General features: G+C 55.5%; 1 protein-coding gene across 1 annotated transcript; it reads right to left on the reverse strand.

Moving 5' to 3' along the window:
* Positions 1-9,400: 9,400 nt before the first annotated feature.
* On the reverse strand, positions 9,401-24,184 carry RGS14 (regulator of G protein signaling 14). The gene is made up of 15 exons (XM_054487275.2): positions 23,978-24,184; positions 16,039-16,060; positions 15,666-15,844; positions 15,225-15,317; positions 14,991-15,134; positions 14,468-14,611; positions 14,200-14,311; positions 13,759-13,868; positions 13,100-13,303; positions 11,341-11,417; positions 10,972-11,098; positions 10,750-10,831; positions 10,600-10,646; positions 10,407-10,521; positions 9,401-10,123 (listed from the first exon to the last, which is right to left on the reverse strand). Exons 1-15 carry the CDS (start codon positions 24,020-24,022, stop codon positions 9,921-9,923), a joined length of 1,704 nt encoding a protein of 567 aa, XP_054343250.1. The 5' UTR covers positions 24,023-24,184; the 3' UTR covers positions 9,401-9,920.
* Between the last annotated feature and the right edge of the window lie 1,456 nt (positions 24,185-25,640).

Here is a 25,640-nt window from a genome sequence, read left to right on the forward strand (position 1 = left end):
CCTCTGCTAACCACTTAGCATAAAGCCCAGGATCCTATAGTAGCCTGGAAGGACCAGGGCGACTTGGCTTCCTACCTGCTTTGCCAGCCTCAGCCTGTGCCTGAGAAACTGTACCCCAGGGAGGGCATGTACAGCAGGAGAGAAGGGGCCAGGGCCAGGGCCAAGCCCAGAGGAGCACGCACTTTTTTTTTTGAGACAGAGTCTCGCTCTGTCGCCCAGGGTGGAGTGCAGTGGCGCGATCTCGGCTTACTGAAACCTCTGTCTCCCAGGTTCAAGCGATTCTCCTGGTTCAGCCTTCTGAGTAGCTGGGACTGCAGGCACCCGCCACCACGCCCAGCTAATTTTTGTATTTTTAGTAGAGACAGGGTTTCACCATGTTGGCCAGGATGGTCTTGATCTCCTGACCTTGTGATCCACCCGCCTCAGCCTCCTAATGTGCTGGGATTGCAGGCGTGAGCCACGGCACCCGGCCGGCACCCACATTTAAGGGAGACTGAGAAGAACAGCCAGGGACCAGGAGGAAGCCGCCTCAGAAGCCAGGCTGGACCACATTTTGAGAGAGACACCCTGGTTGGCTGAGTCAAGTGCCGCTGAGATGTCAAGTAATCTGAGACCAGAGAGGCTTTAACAACCAAGGGCTGTCAGCCACCTGGGAGGGCATGTTGGGGTAGGAGTCAGCTTGTGATGGTGTGGGAAGGAGTGGGAGGTGGGGGAGTGGAGAAAGCATCGCCAGCGTGAATATGAGACGCTGACATATATTAAATTTCATCACACCAATGAAAACCATTTCTCCGGGAGAGGCATAACTGCTGAACGGAGAGAGAGAGAACGATCCCAAGAACAAATGTGCACATCCAGGAACTGAGCAAGCTGTGGAGGCTGGCACAACCAGCCGTTTCTGCAGTTCTTCAGAGCCATGTGCTCCTTAAATGCACAGTTTGCTGCATGTGGGTTTTCCGCAGGACCTAAAGTTGAAGACGGTCAAGGGAAGAAAAACCCTTGAGCATCTCCTGCCGGCATTCAGACCAGCACAACTGCCATGCACACAGTCACGAGTGTGCACTGCACACATCGGGGCGCATCCCCTCTAAATCTCAGGCCTGTAATCCCAGCACTTGGAGGCTGAGGTGGGAGGGTCACTTGAGCCCAGGAGTCCAAGACCAGCCTGGGCAACACAGCAAGACCCTGCCTCTAAAAAAATTAATAAATAGCCAGGTGTGGCGGCACGCATCTGTAGCTGGGGAGGCTGAGGTGGGAGGATTGCTGAAATCTGGGAAGTCAAGGCTACAGTGAGCTGTGATTGCACCATTGCCCTCCAGCCTGGGTGACAGAGCGAGACCCTGTGTCAAAAAATAAATAAATAAATAAACAAACAAATAAATAAATAAATAAAAGAGGCTGGGTGCGGTGGCTCACGCCTGTAATCCCAGCACTTTGGGAGGCTAAGGCAGGCAGATCACCTGAGGTCAGGAGTTCGAGACCAGCCTGACCAACATGGTGAAACCCCGTCTCTACTAAAAATACAAACATTAGCCAGGCGTGGTGCCACGCACCTGTAATCCCAGCTACTTGGGAGACTGAGGCAAGAGAATTGCTTGAACTCAGGAGGTGTAGGTTGCAGTGAGCCAAGATCACGCCACTGCACTCCAGCCTGGGTGACAAGAGTGAAACTCCATCAAAAAAAAAAAGAGTGAGAGAGAGAAAGAAGAAAGGAAGGAAGGAAAGAAGGAAGGAAGAGGAAAAAAAAAGAAAGGAAAGAAGAAAAAAAGGAAAGAAACAAGAAAGAGGAGAGAGAGAAAGAGAGAAAGGAAAGAAAGAAGAAAGGAAGGAAGGAAGGAAGGGAGAGAGAGAGAGAGACCGGGTGCGGTGGCTCATGCCTGTAATCCCAGCAATTTAGGAGGCCGAGGCGGGTGGATCACCTGAGGTCGGGAGTTTGAGACCAGCCTGACCAACATGGAGAAACCCCGTCTCTATTAAAAATACAAAAACTTAGCCGGGCATGGTGGCCCATGCCTGTAATTACAGCTACTTGGGAGGCTGAGGCAGGAGAATCGCTTGAACCCGGGAGGCGGAGATTGTGGTGAGCTGAGATCGCGCCATTGCACTCCAGCCTGGGTGATAGAGCAAGACTCCGTCTCAAAAAAAAAAAAAAAAAAAAAAAAGAAGGAAAGAAAGAAAGAGAGAGAAAGAGAAAGAATGAAAATAACGAAAAGAATGAAAGAAAGAAGGAAAGAAGGAAAGGAAAGAGAGAGAAAGAAGAGAAAGAAAGAAAGAAAGAAGGAAAGAAAGAAAGAAGGAAGAAAGAAAGAAAGAAAGAAAGAAAGAAAAGAAAAGAAAGAGAAAAAGAGCATTCTGTCCATGACCTGGATTTTCGTTCTGGGGGGATGGGAAACTGACTAATAACCAGCATAACCTCATAACAGCATAACAGGCTTTCCCATCAGCGTAGTTTGAGAGCTCCTACCTCTTCTCACAAGCATGTTATGTATTCAACAAGCATCTAAGCTCCACGATGAGTCAGCACAGTGCTGTACGTTGGGTGTATGGCAGTGAACGTCTCATCCCGGCATTCAGACCAGCACAATTGCCATGCACACAGTCACGAGTGTGCACTGCACACATCAGGGGCACATCCCCTCTAAATCTCTTGTCAAAAAAGTGGTTCTCACCCGTGGGTTCCCTTTGGGGAACAAAGCAATGGCTTTCCTGGCCTCCTTGACTTTGTCCTCTCTTGGAGAGCCTGGACTTCAATCAGAGCTGCCTGGCCCCAGCACAGAGCAGGCAAGGCCCTGAAACATTGTCTCTTCCAAGTTCTATTTTCCAGATAGGGGCCCAAGGCTAAAATAAATGCTATGGGTCCAGGGCAGGGTTGGCTGACCTGAGAATGCCTCGTGCCTGTTTAGGGGATAAGTGCCCTGCATGAATTATTAATCTTGGTGGCCAAGGCACTGGTCACTCATTTACTGATAAGGCCAAAGTCTGTGGCCAAAAGAGCTGAGGCTGCTTTGGGCTTTTCTCAGAAGTCACCTCTTCCCCTGCAGCTCGCTTCCTCATATGGCTCTAGCCTATCACACTGGCCTTAGGACCAGGCCAGAGAGGGAGGCTGACAGCATGCTACCAAGGTGGGCCCCGGCTCTGGTGTCCGGTTCCTGACCTGAAGCTCTGAGGTCTGGCTTTAGACTTCAGGTCTTAGGCTCTGTATTTCAGGCCTGGAGCTTATCTCCAGGTTCTGGGATCTTCTCCTGGCTGGGAACTCCAGGCCCTGCACTCTAAATTCTCAGGTTCAAGCTCTGGGTTCTGGGCTCTGGGCTCTGACACCCAGTCCCCTGGCCCTAGTTTCTGGGTTCGGATGTCAAGCTTGGGGCTCTGGTTCTAGACACTGGGCTCCAAATTCTGGGCTCCAGGCTCCGATTCCATATTCCACACTGCAGGTTCTGAGCTTCAGGCTCTTGGCTCCAGCTTCTGGGTTCTGGGCTCCAAGTTCCAGTTCCACACTCCTGGCTCCAGGTTGTGGTCTGGGTTCCAAGTTCCTTCAGCTCCCCAGCACTGGGTCAGGAACACAGTGACTTCCCTGGCTAGTGGGGTTATCCCCACCTACCCTTCTTAGCTGACTGGGACTTCATGCTGGCAGCCAGCACCCTAGGCCAGCCTGAGGGGTGACGCTGGTTCTATGGCAGTCCTCCCTTTGCTTTCTGTCCCTGGTCTAACCCCAAGCCAGTTCTCTGGAGACAGGTGCTAAGATTGTCACTGAGCACCCCTTGCCCAGACCCTGCAGTTTTCACCGTCCACATGGACACGTTCATGTTCCCAGCTCTTCCTGCGCCCACCAGGACCATCAAGGATGTGAATGGTGCCCCCTGGAGTTGGGCAGTTCGTGGTCCTGTGCTCAGCCTGAGCTGCATCTGATTCAATGTAACCAGCCAAGTGTGTTCCCCGCAACCTGGGCCTTTGTTTCCCCATGGTAGCTGACTTCCAGCTTCTTCTACACCCCCTCAGAAGCCCGGGTCACCTGACTACCAGGCTAGACACCCTGCGGGGTGCATCTTGTGATCACTCCCCTGGGGGTTGGGGCTGTTGCCTCAGCACTTCCAGCAGGGGCTCCAGATGAGCAGCCGGCGCCTATTTCTGACCCCTGGAACCGTGGCCCAGGACCCAGGACACTGTGCCCTGTGCTTGCCCTGTGCCCATTTTGTGCCATCCTCTTCCCTAACCCCAAGACTTGGTGAAGGTGGGGGGAAGCAGAGACAAGTAGCAAGATTGTCTCTTGAGGACTTGGAGCCACATGGGCTTGGGTACCCTGCGTGTCCTCAAGAAGGTCATGCCTGTGCTATTAGCCAGTGCCCTCTGCTAAATGGGGTGTTGCAAAGATGCAGAGAGGTCAACAAACAACAGTGTGTGGGCCAGGCGGGGTGGCTCATGCCTGTAATCCCAGCACTTTGGGAGGGCGAGGCGGGTGGATCACCTGAGGTCAGGAGTTCGAGACCAGCCAGACCAACATGGTGAAACCCCGTCTCTAAAAATAGAAAAATTAGCCGAGCATGGTAAAAATTAGCTGGACATGGTAAAAATTAGTGGGCGCCTGTAATCCTAGCTACTCGGGAGGCTGAGGCAGGAGAATTGCTTGAACCTGTGAGGCACAGGTTGCAGTGAGCCGAGATTGCACCACTGCACTCCAGCCTGGGTGACAGAGTGAGATTCCGTCTCAAAAAAACAAAAAGCAAAACAAACAAACAAAAACAGCAACTGTGTGTGTTCTCCCTTCCTTCACGCTGCACACTGGGTGGACTGGCCCCTCCTGGCTTCCCACCTGGTGGGGTTGGGGAGTGGCTCCACCATCTTTTCTGACCACCCAGAAGTCAGCTGAGAGCAGTGGCTGTGAAACAGGCCCATGAGCTGACCAGCTGGTGCTCCTTACCGCTGCTGCAGGTCTGAAGGAGGAGGCCATGGGCCTGGGCCTCTCTCCCAGCAGATGGGGCCTGGCCGGGCAAGGAGGTGAGGATTCTGGGAGCACAGAAACTGGGAGGAAGGAAGCAGGTCCTCCTCAGCCCAGGGCTGCTTCAGGGAGTGTGTTGGGAAAAGTCTCAGAGGAAGTCATGGCAGAGGGGCACACTCCACCAACTAAAATGGGCCGAGAGGGGTGGTGGGCTCCAGCCCCCGAAGGAAGGACTGGGCTCTACCAAAGAATGATGGCCCATCAGGGACAAAGAGGGGATCTTGGGGAGTCCTTCGCATTATTGTAATGATTAAAAATTGTATCCTTAAAAAAATTAAAGCTAAGATGAAAGTCTCTTTTGACCACTACCCCCAGTCCTGGTCCCCTTCCCGTCTCCTTGTTAGTTTGGCGATTCTCCTGCCTCAGCCTCCCAGGTAGCTGAGATTATAAGTGTCCGCTAATTTTTTATCATGCCTGGCTAATTTTTACCATGCCCGGCTAATTTCTCTATTTCTAGTAGAGATGGGGTTGGCCAGGCTGGTCTCGAACTCCTGACCTCAGGTGATCCACCCGCCTCGCCCTCCCAAAGTGCTGGGATTACAGGCATGATCCACGGCGCCCGGCCCACACACTGTTGTTTGTTGACTTCTCTGCATCCTTGGAGAACATTCTCTCTCCTTTCCCTACACTTGTAAGTGCCTGTGTGCTTGTGGTTTATATAAAGTTATGCCATGTGTATTGCCGTGCTTTATTTCACAGAACAACAGCACATCTTGGAGGATTTTCCACATTAGAACACGCTGTACCCAGTTCTTTATCTGCTGTGTGGTACTGCAGAACATGGACACGCTACAGTGTATTTTATTATGCCCGCCCCCAGCCACATAGAGTTGTTTGTTTTCGGGTCACAGATAACCCTGCGGGGATAGGCCTCTTCGTGCCTGGGAGTGAGTGATTCTCTAGTGGCATCACTGGGGTCACACACTGTTGTTAATTTTTGGCAGAAACTCCCAAACTGTCCCCCTGGACATATCAAAGTACTCTCCTGGGGCCAGGCATGGTGGCTCACGCCTGTAATCCCAGCACTTTGGAAGGCTGAGGCAGGTGGATCATGAGGTCAGGAGTTCGAGACCAGCATGGCCAACGTGGTGAAACCCCATCTCTACTAAAGATACAAAAAAAAAAATTAGCTGGGTGTGGTGGCACGTGCCTGTAATCCCAGCTACTCAGGAGGCTGAGGCAGGAGAATCGCTTGAATCCAGGAGGTGGAGGTTGCAGTGAGCCGAGATTGCACCATTGCACTCTAGCCTGGGCAACAGGGTGAGACTCCATCTCAAAAAACAAAACAAAACAAACAAACACACACATAAAACAAACAAACAAAAAACCACAAAGTGCTTTCCTGGGAGAGGACCTGGCTCCCCATCGGGGATTTCTGCAGCATCTAGGCCCCCTGGGCTGTGTCCCCATCGGACAGCCTGGGTGCTGGTGAAGCTCCCGTGACAACTCCTTCCAGGTTCCTGGGCTAGTCACTTACCCTCTTGCAGCCTGAGTTCATCTTCACCAGGTTGTTTTGTTGTGAAGGCAAAACATGAGATAAAGGATGGAGCAAGTCTAACTTGGTGAATTCCTGCACCTGCAGGGCTGACCTCTGTGCATACTCTTCTCCCTGGCCCCTAACCCTTTATCATGGGGCAATCCCATTGGTCCCTAACAGTAGCTGGCATCATTGCTGGGCCCACAGAAGTACAGGACTGGGTGAAGGGTGGGCTTGGCCTGCGGGATCTGTTAACTTTGGAGAGACAGCCCATCTCTCACCTCTCTATCCTGGAGAACATGGAAGGGTGTCTCCTCCCACAAGGGAGAAAGTTCTGTGGCTGGTTGGAGAAGGGACACGGGTTTGTCTCCCTACCCCCACCTCTGGCCCCACACTGTGATGGTGCTATGCAGTCCCCTGCCAGGACCACCAATGCCCGGCTGCCAAGGCATGCTTTGCTAAGACTATGTGAGACTGTAGGGTCATTTATCAGCCCACTACGCCAAGGGGATAGAGTGGTGATTAAGATGGACAAGGTCGGCCAGGCGCAGTGGCTCATGATTGTAATCCCAGCACTTTGGGAGGCTGAGGCGGGTGGATCCCTAGAGGTCAGGAGTTCGAGACCAGTCTGGCCAACATGATGAAACCCCATCTCTACTAAAAATACAAAAATTAGCTGGGCGTGGTGGTGCATGCCTATGATCCCAGCTACTCAGAAGGCTGAGGCAGGAGAATCGCTTGAACCCAGGAGGTGGAGGTTGCAGTGAGCCGAGATCGAGCCACTGCACTCCAGTCTAGGCAACAGAGTGAGACTCCATCTAAAAAAAAAAAAAAAAAAAAAAAAGATGGACAAGGTTTCTACCATCGCAGCATGAGTATCATCATATTGTCAGCACATGAGTATCAATCAGTAAACAAGGTAATTGCACAGTGGGATAACTACCGCGAATTTAGAAAACTGGCTAGAATGATAGAGAACAGAGTCAGGGAGCCCTTCCCTGGTTATACTGGGTGACTAGAGAAGGATCTTCTGAGGTGTTTAAACAGATCTTCAATGAGGCAGGACTTTTGTGGTTGCAGGTCTTAAAAACCTCTCACAGTAACAAGCACACACACGAAAAGGATTTATTGGCTTGCACAAGGAGAAAAGCAAGGAGTGTTTTACTTCAGGTATAGCTGGATTTCGTCAGGAATCTTCCTCCATCTTTTAGTCTTGCTCTCCAGTGTTGGCTGCATTCACATGCGGGTTCACTCCCTAAGGGTCCTTTCTACAAACCCCAGGAGATGGTAGAAAATGACCAGGATTGGGACTCTGATTGGAACACCTGAGGTCAGAGGACTATGTTTGAACAAAATTCTGGCCAGGGAAATGTAATACTCTGATTGGCTGGTGGAATGGAGTACTCTGATTGGCCAGTGGAATGGAGTAGTCTGATTAGCCAGGCTTGCCAGGGATCCGGTTATGCCAGCCAAACAAAATGGGTTGAGGGGGCAGAGGTGTGAAGCTCCCATAGTGGGACAGGGTGGCTGGCAAACCCCACAGATTTCAAGGAGGAGGAGGAGCCAGTTGACTGAGCATGGGGCAGGTAAGAGGAGTTCCTGGCAGAGGAGACAGCGAGTGCAAAGATTCCAATGGGGAAGGCAATGTGACCTGTTTGAGGCAGTCAGGAGACCCCCCTCACTCTCTCAGGTGCCTTCTCCTGGCCCCTACGCCCCCTAGCTTCCTGTTGCAGCACTTACCTCTCTGGGCTGGAAGCCAGTCTGGCTTCTCTCCCCACAGTCTGGGGCCCTCCTTCTGGGAGGTCCTCCTTGCCTCCCACAGTGAGGGGTTTGGACTTCCAGCTAGACCACCCAGCTAAAGCAGGTAAAAGTGAGAACCTGCCCCTGAGGGGCCGGGCGCGGTGGTCACGCCTGTAATCCCAGCACTATGGGAGGCCGAGGCGGGTGGCTCACAAGGTCAGGAGATCGAGACCATCCTGGCTAACACGGTGAAACCCCGTCTCTACTAAAATTACAAAAAATTAGCTGGGCACGGTGGCGGGAGCCTGTAGTCCCAGCTACTCAGGAGGCTGAGGCAGGAGAATGGTGTGAACCCTGGAAGCGGAGCTTGCAGTGAGCTGAGATCGTGCCACCGTACTCCAGCCTGGGCGACAGAGCGAGACTCCGTCTCAAAAAAAAAAAAAAAAGAGAACCTGCCCCTGCTACAACAGTGTCCCCCTTATAGACCTTTGGTGCCCTCGAAGGATTCCCCAGTTATGTGTGCAGAGACACTCAGTCCCCAATAGAAGCAGAGAACAGTGACCAGAATGATGTACTCAGATTCACAGAGACCATAGTACAACAGCAACATGATGGAGAGGCACAGCTCCCCACAGGGTTCTTCACCCCCACACCTCTCCCTGCCCTTTCTCTCACCTCCACACCATGACAGGTCTCACTCTGTCATCCAGGCTGGAGTGCGGTGGCATGATCTCAGCTCACTGCAACCTCTGCCTTCCGGGCTCAAGCGATCCTCTCCCACCTGTCTCCCGAGTAGCTGGGACCATAGGCATGCACCACCACACCCAGGTAATTTTTTGTATTTTTGGTAGAGACAGAGTTTTGACATGTTGCCCAGGCTGGTCTCAAACTCCTGAGCTCAAGTGATCCACCCCCACCCCCCTTGGTCTCCCAAAGTGCTGAGATTACAGGCGTGAGCCACCTCACCCAGCCTCCCATATTTAAAAAAAAAAAAAAAAAAACTGTAAGATATTCACACACCACCCCATATACTGTGCAGTCAGGAAGAGAGGTTCTGAAAACAGGAAGCCAGGAGGCACATCCTGAGGTCCCCAAGAGTTTCCTGGCACTGACCTTGGTGACAGAAGCAGTGTGTTTTGAGGGTGGGGGAAGCCACAGGACAGTCTGGCACACAAGGAAGACAACTCATGGCAGAATAATAATAATTATTATAATAACAGTATCATACATCAAGGACAAACCCAGCTGCCCCAAGCCTACTGCAAAATCTGTATGTACAGTATAGTCTATGTGGGTAGGGTACAGGGCTGCCCGCCTGCACCCTCAGGCCTTACTCATACCAGCTCCCTGAGGAGGGGCCGGCCCCTCCTCTTGCCCCTGTTGAAGCTTGGCACAGGCTGGGGAGGCTGGCACTGCCAACGCCATCCCTCCGTGTTGGGCAAGCCTGTTCCAAGGGGCTGGACCCACCTCCCCGACTGTGGCCTGGCTGCAAGGGATTGGGGGTGAGCTTGTTGAGGGACAAGGCAGTGGCAGCTGTGGGGTGTGTCTCATCTGAGTCCCCTCTCCACCCCTACCGGCTCTTCCTGCGGGCCTGCCCATGGCAGGAAGGGGCCAGGGACACTCATGGCACAGACAGGGCATGCAGAGCGGACCCATGGCATGCTCGGCCCGCCGGGTGCCATGCAGCTGTCCTGGACTGCTGGGTAGCTGTCAGAGGGCTGAGTCGGTGGTGGAGTTCAAGGATCCCCCGATGGGCTGGGCTGCTGATTCAGTCTGTGGTGGGGTCTCCTGGGAGCTGGGCCCTTGGGTAGGCAGCTGCAGAAATTCTGGAAGTACCAGGTCCTCTTTCCTCAGAAGGCCCCTCTGGTCGTGGGCCCCACTGCTCTGCACCCGGTTCAGCAGCTCTACCAGGCCTGGAGGCAAGCCACAGCATGAGGGCCTCCCGGGCAGACCTGCCTATATGCCAGCCCACAATAGTCCCGCTGCCTTACTGTGGCCACTGCCTCCCTGGCCCCAGCACCTATGGCCTGTGGCCCCCTGTTCCAGCCCCTTTGACCCCCCAACCCCCATCCTTCCTGTTCCACGCCCAATGGCACCCAGCCCCCTGCCTTAGCCCAAGGCTCTCTGATGCCACCCTGAATGGTCCCCAACCCCACTGCCCTAGTCTCTCTGATCCCCAGCTCATCCACCATGTACCTTCGATGTCACAGGTCTGCCGCTTTCCAGTAGCACTACTGGGCACCTTCACCAGAGAACTGGGGGACGCTGGAGGGGGATGGGCGGCCTTGTCCTGAGTTCTAGGTGGGCAGCCCTGCGAGAATGTGGGGTCAGAGCCAAAATCGGGAGGGGAGAAGCAGAGGGTGGAAGAGGCCACTCGCCTTTTGCTCACCTGGCTGCGGCAGGGAGATTTGTCACGGGCTTTGGAGATCTTCACACCTGCAGCAGACAGCGCCATAGTTAGTGTTTGCCTCCCACCTGGACCCCCTTCCTCCTGGGCCACAGCTGTTCCAGATCAAGCCCCGAGGCCAACGTCCCCTACCTGGAAGAGTGTCCAAAACCAGTCTCTGGGCCGCCACCGAGCTCACTAGCGTCCCCAGATCCAGAGGCTGCTTCTCGCCTGGCTGTGGGGAGAGGTCAGCAGCCCGCGGTACAGGCCTCCGCCCCGCCCCGCCCCGCCCCGCCCCTCCCCGCCTCGCCCCGCCTCTCCCCGCCTCTCCCCGCCTCGCCCCTCCTCGCCTCGCCCCGCGGGCCGGCAGCTCACCCGGTGCAGCGCCACCTCTAGCGCGCTCAAGCCGTGCTTCTCCAGAATGGGCTGCAGCGCCTCCTGCAGCCGCTTGGTGGGCTTGGCTGAGATCCGTACCACGCGCTCCAGCGCCGTCAGCTCGAGCCTGCGCGGAACCCTCGGGCAGCAGAGGGCCGGAGGGCCGGCCCCCCGCCAAACCCTTCCCAGGACAAACGCGAGGGGATGGAGCTTGAACTGCAGAAGGTGGGACTGGCTTGTAGGGGGCGGGGTTTGTCCCAGGGGCGGGGCTAGCACGAGGGGCGGGGCCTGGGGAGCCAGGTAGCTCTAGAACAGGGCCTGAAGGGAGCGTCAGGACCTGGGACCCAGACTTGGGGGCAGGACACTCACTCGAAGGTGATCCTGTTTTCCAGCCGCACTTCCTGATCCGCCAGCACGGTGCAGTCCTGATCCAGGACCAGGGCCTTCTGTGGATGCCAGGCAGGGTCTAAGAGTCCCTCCCCCAACCCCCAGCCATCCCTGTGGGTCTGAGAACAACTTCACGCCCTCCCATGGCCACCACTGGGGCTTCCTAGAGGGAGGGATGGAGGGGGGAAGAGCTGTAGGGGAGCAAATGGGTTAAGGTACCAAGCTGGAGTCCAAGCCCAGGAAAGCCAAGGCCAGGGAGAAAAGTGGCAAGAATGCTGGACATTCTTGGGGAAGGACAGAAATTACGAGAAACGTAGCTGCTGGCATGAAATGATAAGGGGCAGGCCTAGATCCGGGATCCCTGGCGTACTCTTTCTGTGCCAGGACAGGCTCTGCCTCCAGGACAGTTGTCCCGTGTCCCTCAGGTGTGTGAAATCCGACCAGACCAGCTGGAAGCATTTCCTCCCTCACCACCCACCTTTGATCAACCACCCTGGCCTGGTCCCATTTTTGACATTTGTCCACTTCTCTCCGTTCCCCGCTACTAAGGACACTTCATGTTTCCTCATTCAAAAAGGGCCCACTCTCAAACTGCTGTGAAACCAGAGGATGTGAAGCATCTGGCACAATGCCTGGCACACAGTAGGTACATAAACAGTAACTCTCGTGATGACCACCTTCAGAGGACCCACTGCCTGCTCCAGCCTGATGTGGGGGTTGGGGGCAGCATCTCCCAGGCAGTAGGCTTATGCTGTGCTGCAGGAGCAGGTGGAGTGTGGGTGAGGAAGTTATATTTAGCACGTATGAAAGCCCATCTGGGCTGCTGGCAGCCGCCCTAGCGGCCTGAGAAGAGTGGGCAGAACGCCTCCCACTACTGCCCTCGCACCCCTGCACTCCAGGCCCCTGAACATGGCCCGCAAGTACCCGCCTGCAGGCCTTTGCCTAAGCTGTTCCCTCTGCCTGGAATATCCTCCCCCACAGCTCTGCCAGGCAAACTCCTCCCCATCCACATCAACTGCTGCTTCTTCCATGAAGCCTTCCGGACACCAGCCAGAAATGCCTACCCTCTCCCAAGAGACCTTCTCTGGAGTTTTCACTCTTCCTCCTCCCTGATCACTCCCTGCTTGGCTTACTTTCAGCCTGTGGGCCAGGAGGACAGCCCCAGATCTAGGTTCCTCTCCCCCACACACCTGGCAAGGCCTTAGGACTTGTCTACCAGGTAAATGAAATCCCGATGGCCCCCTGGAAGGTAGCATTCTCCCTTGAGATTCCCCTGACTGAATGGTTTCCTTTAAAGCCAGTTTTCCCCTAGGTCTTCTTTAAAGTTTAAGCTAGTTTGCACCTAAAGGAAAAAGTTCATTGGTTAGGTGCAGTTGGGTGCCCCTAGAGGCTAAGGAGGTGAGGGCACCCCACGGATGGCCATTTCCAGGATGGGTCTGTGGGGATGGGAGTCTGGACTCTGGGAATGATGAGGGGCAAACCCCAGCTCCAACAGTGGTTCTCTCCAGTTTTACCTCCCTAAGATCACCACAGTAGGATGCTAGAGGAAGCTGGAAACCTGGAAGGACATGAGGTGGGGGGTGGGTGGATGTCTGAGTGAGTGAAAGTTGGTGCTGAGCTTGCTTTGGAGTTGGGTTGAGAACTTGAATTGGGGCTGGAGGCATGACTGAGCAGAGACAGAAATGGAGTTGGGGTCAGGATCAGGAAGGAGGTTAGAGTTGGAGCCAGGTCAGGTTCCCACCTGTTCATTGCCCACCAGGTAGACCTTGATGTCAGGTAGAGAGAGGCCTCGTTTCTCACAGATCCCTGCCAGCATGTCTCGGATGGTGAGGCCAGGTCTGGCCAGGGCCAAGGAGGCTGTGCCATCGGGCAGGTACACACAGCAGTACTTGCCTGGCCGGCTTTCACTTTCACCCTCCGTGCTCCCAAGGCTCTTCCGGTGGCTCTGATTCGGGGCAGGAGTGGGGGAGATTGTGTGTACACATGCAAGGGCATGCACACAGGTACACAGAGACAGGTAAGCTTGCTGGGACTCAAGCATGCACACGCACTCCCAAGGCAGGCAAAGATACGTCCTCCTGCAGGAACACATGTATGCACACCCAGGCATACGTGCACCTAGAGACGGGTCCACTCGCTGATTCCCACATACGTGCTGTGTATACACACCTGGGCGCTGCACATGTGCACACATCTGCCGACTGAGGATGTATACCCATGACATATATGGGGACCAATATAGTGAGGACAGGAGACAAGTAAGGAGGCTGAAGGGTTGGCTGGGAGCAAGCTGGGAGACGCAGTAAGGACAGCAACTTGGAATGAGGGCCACCACATAAACGGGCCCGAGTAGTGACCCTAGCCCATAGAGCATCTTGTCTTTCCCAACAGTCGTCTCACCTCAGATTTGCTGCTGACAAAGGCTAGGAAGCCAAGGTCCAGGCTGGCGGAGGAGTTGAGGGAGCCCTGAGACTCTCGGCGCAAGGCGGCGTTTGCAGTCCCGCCCAGCTCTAGTGAAGAGGGAGCGATGAACGCGAACAGCCCCCCGCCCTCACCCATCCTCTGCGGAAGCCTGTTCCCCACTGGTGGGCCTTGTTTGGAGCCATCCTGCAGGGGCCCAGGTGTAAACCCCTGGGAGCGACACCACCGTTGGAGATTTCCAAACGTCTGTCGTCTAGCTCAAGACCCGAACCACCCAGGGGAGTGTGGTGGTCACTGGGACCTGCGTTTCAATTTTCACAGCCTTACAGACTGTGGGCCACGTAGGACGAAGGGGGCACTCCCCAAACTTGCCCAAACTCCCGCCTTCCCCACATCTCTGTTGCTCGCTCCTGCCCTCACCCCTGCGGAAGGACTTGCGGAGAGGGCGGCCTCCAGGACCCTCAACGGGTGGCAGCTGCCCCAACTCCTCCACACCCAGCGGCAGCGACTTCCCGGGCTTCAGCTTCGGCTTCTGTGGGTACAGGGGAGGCGCTGGCACCGGGCTGGGCCCCAGCCCGCATGCAGACCGTGGGCACAGACCCGCAGATATGCACCCGGGGGCGTCCCCTCTTGCACGCGGTCCGCAGGACCCCCCGCCTCGCCCAGTCCCTCGCCCAGTCCCATGCACCTTCCTCGTGGCGTCAGGGCTGCCGAGGCGCGAGGAGCCAGGTGCCCGCAGAGGGCGCCCCTCGGCTTCGGCTAGCAGGCACTCGCGGTACAGCGGGGACTTGACGAAGCGCGCATAGCTGTCGAACTTCATCAAGTTGAAGATCTGCGGGGCGACCCCGGAACAGGTGAGCAGGGGCTGGGGTGGGGACGCTGGGCTGCCTGCACCCAGGCCGGGTCCTTGGGGCTGGCCCCACCCCAAACCTAGGGCGGGATTTCCCAAGCCCCGCCCCGACCTCGGTTCCTATACCCACTCCGGGGTCTAGGCCCGCCCCGAGCTCAGCTAGGCTCCGCCTCTAACTGTCCTTCCCGGATGCCTCTGATACCGCCCTCTGAGCTCCGCCCTGCCTGCCCAGGCATTTGGCTCTGTCTCCGCCTCCAAATTTGCCCCCTCCGCTTTGTAGTTCAGACTCCCCGCCAGGGTCCGACCCCGCCCCTGCGCCTTTTGTCTCCCTTTCAAGGCCAATCCCCCCGGGATCGCCCACCTGAAGCTGCTGTACCCGAAACATGTCCGGCCGGGGCTCGGCCAGCACCTCCTCGCCAAGCCAGGCCTGACGGTCGATGTTCACTGGGCTCAGCGCCTGGCTGGACAGGAACTCCTGGTAGATGTTGCGGGCCTCCTGAGCTAGCTGAAGGAGGAGGGACAGGAGGAGTTGGTCAGGGAGCATGGCCCAGTTCCCCTCTCCCCAGCCCTCGGCCCCAGCTCCCCCTTCCCCCACCTGCTGGGTATCGCTGGCCGGGATCTGTTGGAAGCGCTCGCAGGCCTTCCAGAAAGTCACGTTTTCCGCGCTGAACTCCTTCTTCAGGAACTCCTGGGAAGGGAAGGAGGGGGAGGCAGGCAGAGACTCAGAGACACAGAGACCAAACTGGGGGATGTGATCAAAGAGATTGGGACAGAGACAGGGCCAAGAGACCAAGCCAGACAGACAGAGCCAGACAGATGGAGCTAGATCGATCTGAAGACAGGGAGAGAAAATGAGAGGCAGAGACAAGGACAGGGAGAAGGAAGAAAAGTTCCCAGCTGGGAGAAGAGGAAGAGGGTGCTGCAGGAAGTCTAGATGAGGAAGCTGACAGAGGACCCCACTCTGGCCAGCCTGAAGCTCCATCTAAGCCCTGCCCTCTCCCGCGTCCCCCCTTCCCTTTCCCTACCCCAGGCTTACAGTGAAGTAAGCCAGGCCCAGCGGGTCCTGCAGCAGCCGCTCGAAGGACAGGGCCCAGCTGGCCACAGGCTGCTCCTCGGTTGGGAAGGGGCTGCTGGGACCACTGGGGAGGCTGTGGATGCTGAGGGAGCTGCCGCGGCCCTCGCCCTGGCCCTGGGGCCCCGTCGTGCTGCTCAGCTCTGCAGGGGGATGGACAAGTCGGGGTGAGCCTTGTTGCCTTCCCCAGCCCCTGGCACAACCCACCCTACCCTGTCATCCACTCTGCAGCCATGTTCCCTGGAAAGATAGCAGGTGGCAGGGGTGTCCCCACCCATCTCCACCTCCCTCCTCCCTCCTACTCAGCCAGTTCTCCTCCACACATTCTGTCACTTACCTCCATCTGACACAGCCAGAACCTATAAGAGACCCAACAGAGAAAGTCAGACGAGCCCAGTGAGGATTCCCAGGGGACAGTTCTGGGCCCAACTCCCAGGAGCTGGAACTGTGTTCTCCTCCACCTGGGCATCCCCGGCCAGGTTCTACTTGGTCAGGGTTTTGCTCAGGCTGCCCCTGGCTCCCCTTCCATCCTGTGCCAACCACTAAGTACTGGGACTTATGCCAGGTACCTTCCAGCAGCCCCTGGTTCCCTCCTCCCCCAGCCCCTGCTGGGTGAGCCAGGTGTGCATAGCATGGTGGGTAGGAACAGACTTTAGTCTCTGCCACTTACTAGCTGTGTAACTTTGGGCAAGTTAGTTAACTTGTTTGCCTCCATCTGTAATCTGTAAACAGGAGATAATGCCTATTTACAAATGGAGGCAAACCATTTGCCTCCATCTTGATGTGAAGATCAAGTCAGTTTAATATATTCACAGCATTGGCTGGACACGGTAGTTCACACCTGTAATCCTAGCACTTTGGGAGGCCGAGATGGGTGGATCACCTGAGGTCAGGAGTTCGAGACCGGCCTGGCCAGCATGGTGAAACCCAGTCTCTACTAAAAATACAAAAAAAAAAAAAAAAAAAAAAATTAGCTGGGCATGCTTGTGGATGCCTGTAATCCCAGCTACTCAGGAGGCTGAGGCGGGAGAATCACTTGAACCCAGGAGGCTGAGGTTGCAGTGAGCTGAGATTGTGCCATTGCCCTCCAGCCTGGGTGACAAGAGCAAAACTCTGTCTCAATAAAAGAAAATCAAATAAAAATATATCCACAGCATCTAGAACAGGGGCCAGCATGTGATATGGGCTGTATAAACATGTGCTGTCTTTGAGGAAGGAGAGGTGTCTCTGCAGCCAGTAATCTTCTTATTGCATGTGTTTCCTATTGGGCCCAGAGTCCCATTACCACCTTGGGAGGGCGCAGGATGCTGTTCTATAGTACAGAGCAGTGGTTCTCAAACTTCAGTGCAGAGTGGGAGGACCCCACCTCTGGAGATTCAGGTTCAGTAGGTCCAAGATGGGGCCTGAGGCTGTCCATTTCTACCAAGCTCCCAGGCAATGCTGATGCTGCTGGTTCAGGGACTACTCTGTGAGTAGCACTGCTGCAGTAGCTAACTCCATCCTTGCCCCCAATGCACAACTCTGGTTTCTCTGGGAATCCCAATCATTAGTGAAACAGAAAAACTCTCCTCTCAAAATGACTCTTGCGGTGGTTTCTCTTGTTTCTCTTTTTACCTTCCTAGCAGCTCCTCCAGCTTCCCCACTATCTCCCACTCATGCAATGTGGCGTCAACCCCCCTCTGGCTCTGTCCTGGGCACTTTGTCCCATCCACAGATCCGCAGCTCCAGACACACATAACTAACTTCCTGGTAACAGCTCCAGTGCCTATCACCCCTGACTCTGGGTTAGAGGGCAGGACAGAGGCTCAGGGTGTGTGAGAGGAGGGCAGGGCCAGGCAGCCCAGCGGAGGGGGGCGAGTCCCCCCTCAAATGTCCCACAAGCCCTCAAGCTCCCAAATGGAAGTCCCAAATGGAAGCTCCCTCTGCCTCCACCAAAACACAGTACCAAACCAGCTTCCTTGCCCCCATCTTTCTTCCCATCACCTAGGCTTCCAACATCAGGGCTTGAGTCATCCCCAGTTCCTACTTCCCACTTACCTCCTACATTTTCACCATGCCCTGTCACAGAAGTTCCTACCACCAGCCCCTTATTCCCTCCCAACTGGAAACAGGCCTGCAAACATCTCCACCCCTGGAAAGCCCCCCCACCCCCACCCTCCTGAATGGAACCTCCCTCTCTGTTTCCTACTCTCACCCTGAGAGTATTCAGGTCACAGGGTGGCCATCTGCGGGCCAGATCCGGTCTGCAGATATGTGGGAAATTACTATGATCTTGGCCCTCTCAGGTTTTATTATTATTATTATTATTATTATTAATTAATTTATTTATTTAAAGGTATTTTCCACATTTAAAAAGCAAGAGATTTTAAATTCCACTTGCTCCATGAGACTGTAATGCTCCAGCTCCTTCCCAGCAGGACAACCTTGTCCGGGATTGAGCAGCCACCACCTTCCCCAAAAGGGCTTACACTCTTCTCAGAGGCCTCTGGGGCCAGTTTAATGCATTTATGTTACTTGTGGAGGCAGTGGGAGGCAGGCTCAAATTTGGGAGGTCAAATTTGTGCTGTGTGACTTTGGACGAGGTACTTAACCTCTCTGTGCCTCAGTTTTTTCCTCTCTAAAAATGGAGCAAATAATGGTACTGACTTCGAAGGATTGGTGCGATTAAATGAGTGAAATATATATAAAGAACTCAGAACACTATCGGGCGTGTAGTAAATGTTCAAGGAACGTTAGTATTAATGTTGTTCTTGTGTCAGTATTGATGCCTGACCCCGCTACACATTCGAGTTTGCCACTCCCGCCATAGAAGGAAAGACCACAGGTGTTGGGGGGGTCTCTCAGACCCGGACTCAAACCCCAGCCCTGACTTTTTCCAGTTTTACAACTTCGGGCTCCTCCCTGAGCTGCGCTTCCCATCTGGAGCCCGGGGATAAGAAGTTGCAGCGGAGGGCAGCGAGTTAGCGCAGAGCGCGCTGGGCGGGGCGTCGGGCCCAGCACGCCCCGCCCCCGTCTCCGGCCCCGCCCCTCCTGGCCCTGCTCTCGTGCTCCCCGCTCTGTCCTCCCCGCAGAGTCAAATCCCCCAACGAAAGTCGGTGCTTCCCACGGCGACAGGAGAAAGTCCCCACTCCGAGGGCGGCAGAGGGCTGCGAGGAGGGACGGGACGAAGCCTTTCCCCGCGCGGCCGCAAGGTTCCTCTGCAGCCTGCACCTACCTGCCCGCGCCCGGGCTCCTCCTCCCCCGGCTGTACCGCCACGGTGTTCCCAGCCTCGGAGACGCAGTCATCGCCCTCCCCCAGATCCCCGAGAATCACACGGACTCGCCCTCCTCCGCTGGGCTGCCTGGCCCTGCCCTCCTCGCGCACACCCTGAGCCTCTGTCCTGCCCTCTAACCCCGAGTCAGGGGTGATAGGCGCTGGAGCTGGCGCCAGCCAGCACTTCAATTTTGTTTGGCCCTCACAGGTTTATTTTCCATATTCTGCTTAACTGAATGTCGTTAAGTGGGGCTGCCTGCCAGATCCTCCCCAGGCCCCACCCCTCCCCACGGTGCCAACCCGGGCCCTTTCCCTGCCCCCGGAGGCACGTTGCGGTTGCCAGGTTACGGCTAAAACCCTACCTGGGCCTGACTAATGAACCCCCTTCAGCCTCACCCATTTCCCTCCCCCTCACCTCCACCCTACACTTCACCGAACTTTTCTATTTTCCCCACACCCCTGCTTCCGGCTTTGCCATTACCAGTGCCTGGGTATCTGCTCCTGTTCTTCGCTTGGAATTGCTCCCCAATCTCTGCCCATTGACATTAGTCGTCCCCAAACACCAGGCCCCTTGAATGCCCCTTCCCACCACGTGCTTATCCACCCATGTCCCGGCCTCTCTCCCCTGCCAGTCTGGTGGCCCGTGGAGTCCTGGCCTGGTTGGTGGGAGGGGTCAGATCTGAACTCCCTCCTCAAGAAGCACCCTCTTTGCCCCGTGCTCCCAAGCAGCCATCAGGACCCTGGCCTTGGCACCCCTTCACTAGGGATTCTCAGCCCCTGAATGCCACCTGTAGCTCTCCATCCTGAGCCTCTCTTGCCCTGACAGTTGTTGATAGCATAGCTGGAGCTGAAATTGAGTAGGGACAGAAATCTGGAGATGGGTGGGAGTGGGGGTGGAATCCAATTCCAGCCCTGCTATTTGGGAACAAGTAACTTCTCTGAGCTTCAGTTTTCCCTGGGTAGCATGGGGCTCAGCACTCCCAATTTCCTGAGGCTGCTGTGAAGCTTGAATGAGGCCCCATGAGTGAAAGCACCAGGCATGCCACAATTAGAGCAGCACCCCACAGCAGAGTGAGGTGCAGGCGTGCAGGGGCCTTGCAGGGGCTCTGGCCTGCCCTGGCTGCCACTGCAGGGCCTGGGGAAGTTGTGTTGAGCAGGGCTGGCCTCCCCTGCTTCAGCCTGCTTGAGAAGAAGTGGTGAGTGAATGGAGAAAAGGGGAAGAAAGGGCAAGGAAGGGTGTGGTGGCCAGTGACACACGGACCCAGGCTTGGACCTCGGCTGGTCATATTTTTTTCTTAGGAATTTGGTCCTGGGGGAGCTGCTGGCACCTGAAAATGCTAAGGTGAGAGTAAGGCCCCAATTTCCTGAGCTTTGACTGTGTGGCAGGCACCCTCTGGCAGCACACATTCATGTCCTCACTCCATCTTTACAGGTATCTTGTGTGGCAGGTATTATTACCCCCATTTTACAGATGAGGCAACTGAGGCCCGAAGAAGCCACACAGCTGAGATGTGGCGGAACTGAGATTAGAACTCAAGTTTGCCTGATTCTGGAGCCTGAGGCCTCCCCACCCTCTACCCAAGCTGACTCCCTTTGTGGACCAAGGAAGCCTGGAGGCCCAGGACCTCAGCCCTTGGGGCACCGGTGGGCAAGTCTAATCTGGCATGACCTGCCCAGGGGCTCCTCTTGAACTGTGCCCTCTAGAGGGATCAGACCTTGAAGGAGGGCCAATTTTCTGAGCATCTTCTATGCTGGGCACCCTCTACCATCCTCTTGAGGATTTCATCCTAGCTTGAGGGGCTGCAAGACCCTGTCTGGAGATGTCCACACAGAACCTGGGTGTCTGATCCCTTCAACTTGAACCAGCCTGTGGAGATGACCCCTGGCCTTGCCCCTGTATAAGGCCACCCTGAACTCAAGTGCCCTGAGCTGGACGCCAGGGACAAAGAGAGAGCTACATGGGCTTTGCCTTGCAGGTCTTCCTGCCAGGAGGGGAAGACTAGGCCCTCCGACAGGACAGGCCAGGCTAACTGCCCCTCCAGGCTTAACTCTCAGCCTCCCCTAGGGCCCTGTCCCTGTGTTTGCCCACAACCAGGCCTATGCCGTGCCCTCCCTCCTCCAGCTTGCAGACCCTTTAGGGACCATCTCCTACAACACGGTGCATGGAGCTAGTGGAGAGTCTCGCTCTGTCGCCAGGCTGGAGTGCAGTAGCACGATCTCAGCTCACTGCAACCTCTGCCTCCCAGGTTCAAGCCATTCTCCTGCCTCAGCCTCCCAAGTAGCTGGGACTACAGGCACCCACCACCACACCTGGCTAATTTTTTGTATTTTTAGTAGAGAAGGGGTTTCACCATATTGGCCAGGATGGTCTCAATCTCTTGACCTCATGATCTGCCTGCCTCGGCCTCCTAAAGTGCTGGGATTACAGGTGTGAGCAACTGCGCCTGCCTCCTCTCTCCCTCCCTCCCTTCCTTCCTTCATCTTTTTTTTTTTTTTTTTTTTTTTTAATATATATATAGGATCTTGCTCTTTCACCCAGACTGCAGTGCAGTCTGAGTGTGATCACAGCTCACTGCAGCCTTTACCTCCTGGGGTCAAACAATCCTCCCAGCTCAGTTTCCCAGTAGCTGGGACTACAGGTGCATACCACCATGCCCAGCTGATTAAAAAGAAGATGGGTCCTTACTATGTTGCCCAGGCTGGTCTCAAACTCCTGGGCTCAAGCGATCCTCCTGCATTGGCCTTCCAAAGCGCTGGGATTCCAGGCTTGAGCCACTGCCTGGTATTTTCACCTGTGTCTTTTGTGCCTTGCCAGACTAGGGGGCAGGGACTAGGGCTGATGGGCCTGGGTTGGGAGTGTCTAGGATAGGGGCAGTGGCAGCACCAAGTAGGCAGTAAGGAGGGGTTGTTGAATGAATGAGTGAATAAGTACATGAACAAATGAAATGGTAAAGAGGCTGTGTGAAGACATCCCTAGGAAGGGGGCTGGGAGATGTCTCCAAGTGACAGGTTTCCTTGCAACTGCCTGACAAGCTGAATGGGAGAGAGGCAAGGCTGACAACTGAAGCTTCCACAGCAGGGAATGATGGTGGCGGGAGGAGAGGTAGGGGAGGACCGGGGCCAGGCAGTTCTGGGGGTTCGGATGCTGACGCTCTACTCTTCGGCTGACCTTGGCACAGCATTTACTTCTCTGAGCCTCCGTTGGGAGGTAACTCATGGAGGGACCAGACATACCAGTCCCCCAGGCGCCCCTCCATCCACATCCCCACCTCAGATACCAGTGCCTGTTTAGCCCTTCCTGCCCTAGCTGTGCAGGGCCGCGGGAAGCTACTCAGTGACCAGCAGGCAGCCAATCTGTGAACCTCGGGATTCTAAGAAGTGGCACAGAGAGTTCGGAACAGGCCCAGGAAGGGCAAAGATAAACCTGTGTGTGACAGTTCTGAGAGGAGCCGGGGCGTCTGTGGGCTTGATGGAACTGGGGGCAGACCTTGGGGGCACCCTCCCCGCTCTGGGTGACTTTTGAGTAGAGAAGTCACAGGCTGACACAGAAGGGGCAGCGGCTGGGTCTGTCTCTGGGCCCCCTGTGCTGCCCTGTAGTTCTAGGCACTGTCCCAGAAGTATAAATCCAGTTGCCCTCCCGGGGTGGGCCTGAGGTTAGCCTCCTTGGCTTCCTGGCCCGGTCGCCTAGGGAAGGACGAGCCAAGTGTCATGCCTGTGGCGTGGGAATGCAAGGGAGGTGGGTTTTCTTTTTGCACTTTCATGGTGGGGTCGGTACTGCAGACAGTGAGATGGGGGGCTGAGCTGGCTTTGAAGGGTGGCCTGTCTCCCAGCCGGCCAGCCCGGGGCTGGGCAGGAAAGAGATGCTGGAAGAAGAAGAGGTAGAGGCAGGTTTTGGGAACTAAGGGGCAGGAGTGGTGATGAGGGTGCCTCAGCTTCTTGGTGAGGCAGGAGATCTTTGAATTGGGGCTGAAAATGTAGGGGGCACTGGGCTGACAATTATGCAGCCCCCACAATGGGTCAAAGGCCTCATATGCATTATTTCACTCTATCATCTCAACAAGCCTTGAAATTCATTCCAACCTCTTCATTTTATGGATGAGGAAACTGAGAGCTGGCGAGGACCCTCCCTCCAGTAAGAGAGAACAGAACCAGGACTGGAACCCAGGTCTCTCTAGAGCCACTGGCTTCAGCCCATGATACTAGGCTGGGGCCTGGTGGTTGGCCAGGACACTGGCCTTCCCGAGGTTGTTAAGAGGGACTCTTCCAAGTGAGGGGGAAACCCTAGGGAGAGAAGGGAGGCCCAGCACAGCTTGCCCCATCTGCTGAATGAATGAGAAGAGCCACATCCTCTGAGGGCAGCTCTGATCTGGGGTTAAGCAGCCAGGGAGAGGGTTAGGGGGTGGGGCAGCTGCAGCCAGGGGGATCCTAGTGCTCAGCCCTTCCTGGAAGCTCAGGAATAGAACAGGCAGAAGCTGCATCAACCTGGTCTGACCCTGCTGCCCCATCCCGGGCTGCCCAAACAATGCTAGCGCTGGCAGGAAGCCTCTGGAGTAGCTCTGGCTGGAGGACACTGACCCAGCAAGAGCTGCCACTAAGATGACCTTGGGCACCTGGAGCAGGGGGTGAGGAGGGGAGGACTCAGGCTGAGCGGGATGTAGGGGCTTGAGCCACTGTGGGGATGTGCAGGGGGCAAGGAGCACATCAACTGTCCCTGAGACCCTGGGATGCAGCCCCAGCCCCAGATGCAGCAGCTGAGGGAGTGGTGGGGGCTGGACCAGAAGCCTGTGCCCACTCTGCTCTGGCCTCATTGCCAGGGTTGTACCAGGCTCCCAGCTGGTTGTCCCAGGCTCCCATCTAGGGGTGAGAGCACCAGGTCCCACCACCTGCTGCTGTCTGTACCCAACTTCTCTCGCCTGCTGGCAGCCCGTGGGCTCTTGCCTGGCCCTGCCGGGTGTGCCTCCTGGGCTCCACCCTGGGTGTGCCCACCCCCTCCTCGTGGCCCTGGCCCAGAGCCCACACTCACCATGCGCCCGTTGGGGACGCCCAGGTGCTTGGGCTTCCCTGGCATGCCGCTGCCGATCACGGGTCCCCGCCGCGGGGGCTGCCCACCATGGGGACTGTGGGCAGCGCCGGCCAGAGCTTGCACGGTGGCGGGCAGGCAGCGGAGAGAGCCCGACTCGGCTCCTGCGGGCCCTCACATCCTGAAACACCGCTCACTACCTCTTTTCTCTGCCACAGGAAGTGTCTCTATAGAAACCAAACCACAGAAAGAAGCAAGGTCTAAGAGAGCGAACGCCTCTTCCTACACACACACGCGCGCACACACACACGTTCACGCACACACACGCCACCAACACACTCCTGGCAGCATCCCGCACAGGCACCAACACAAGGCAGAGGCTTCCGTGTGCCCAGCAAGGAGCCCAGCCTGGTCTGGCCAGGACCAGGGAGCTCTAAGTTCATGCCTGGGCTCACAGCACACGAGTAAACATACCTAGGCACCTTCATCCACCCTGGGGGCATTCCTGTGGACATGTACACACGTGCACTGGGACCTGTGTATCCAAACATGTACTTTACTCGGCACACACTTGTCTCATACCTACTGTGTGCCAGACAAACATGTGCTCAGTACCCCTCTCCTCCACAGCTGTAGGGTACCTCTAGCCCCGGACACCTACAGCCTCCTTCCATGCATGTAGCCAGGTCTGCAGACAGATGGATAACTTGCGCGCATGGCTGTGCATACACAGACATTCAGGTATGCGTGTCATAAACACATGGGCTCTCCCTTGCAAGGGGGACTTGGGTGTATAGTCATGCGCATGCACAGTCCCCTGAACAGGTGCATGTGACAGGCACACCTGAACATAGGACATATGTATTCCGACACTCCAGTGACATATGCATAACCAGGTATGATGCACATGCTCACCTACCTAGGTAGGGGACTGGATCAGGTATATCTGTGGCCAAAGACTTGAGCACATTCATACTCACTCAGAAATCCTGTCTTAGTCAACTCAGGCTGCTATAGCAAAAATACCATAGACCAGGTGAGTTAAACAACAAATATGTATTTCTCACACTTCTGGAGGCTGAGATGACCAAGGGCAAGCCGCTGGCACATCTGGTGTCTAGAGAGAGCCTTCTTCCTGGTTTGCAGACAGCCGTCTTTTTGCTGTGTCCTCACGATAGCAAGTGGAGGTAAAGGAAGCCAGCTCCCTCCTGTCTCTCTTTATAAGGACACTAATTCCTAATCCCACCCTAAGGGGTTCTCTTTCATGACCCAATTACCTCTCAAAGGCCCTGTCTCCAAAGAACACCTTTCAGGTTAGTGTTTCAACGCATGAATTTTGGGGGATATAAACTTTATTTGATAGCATGTAGTGTTGGCTGAAGGGTGGGCATCCTGCCCTCGGCCCTGACCTGGCCCCAGATGAACTCTAGTTTTTAAAATTTTAGCTAGGGTCCTTGGTTTGCCTCTTTCTCACACATGCGTGTCCCCACTGCAAGGACTTACATTTGCTTCTAAGCGTGGGTTTACTAAGACCCCTCAAGTTGCCCACCATTCTGATTTGAGCTACTCTTTCTCTTTCTTTTTCTTTCTTTTCTTTTGTTTCTGTCTTTTTTTTTTTTTTTTGAGACAGAGTCTTGCTCTGTTACTCACCCAGGCTGGAGTGTAG

This window comes from Pongo pygmaeus, chromosome 4, assembly GCF_028885625.2.
Source record: "Pongo pygmaeus isolate AG05252 chromosome 4, NHGRI_mPonPyg2-v2.0_pri, whole genome shotgun sequence".
NCBI lineage: Eukaryota > Metazoa > Chordata > Mammalia > Primates > Hominidae > Pongo > Pongo pygmaeus.

What these genes read in the sequence shown, in the direction of transcription:
- RGS14 (XM_054487275.2), bottom strand. Translation starts at nt 24,022, where the DNA reads ATGCCAGGGAAGCCCAAGCACCTGGGCGTCCCCAACGGGCGCATG. An exon ending in GAAAACAGGATCACCTTCGA is followed by an intron (nt 11,099 to 11,340) that starts GTGAGTGTCCTG and finishes GGTTCCGCGCAG; the next exon opens with GCTCGAGCTGACGGCGCTGG. An exon ending in TAGAGGTGGCGCTGCACCGG is followed by an intron (nt 10,832 to 10,971) that starts GTGAGCTGCCGG and finishes CTCTCCCCACAG; the next exon opens with CCAGGCGAGAAGCAGCCTCT.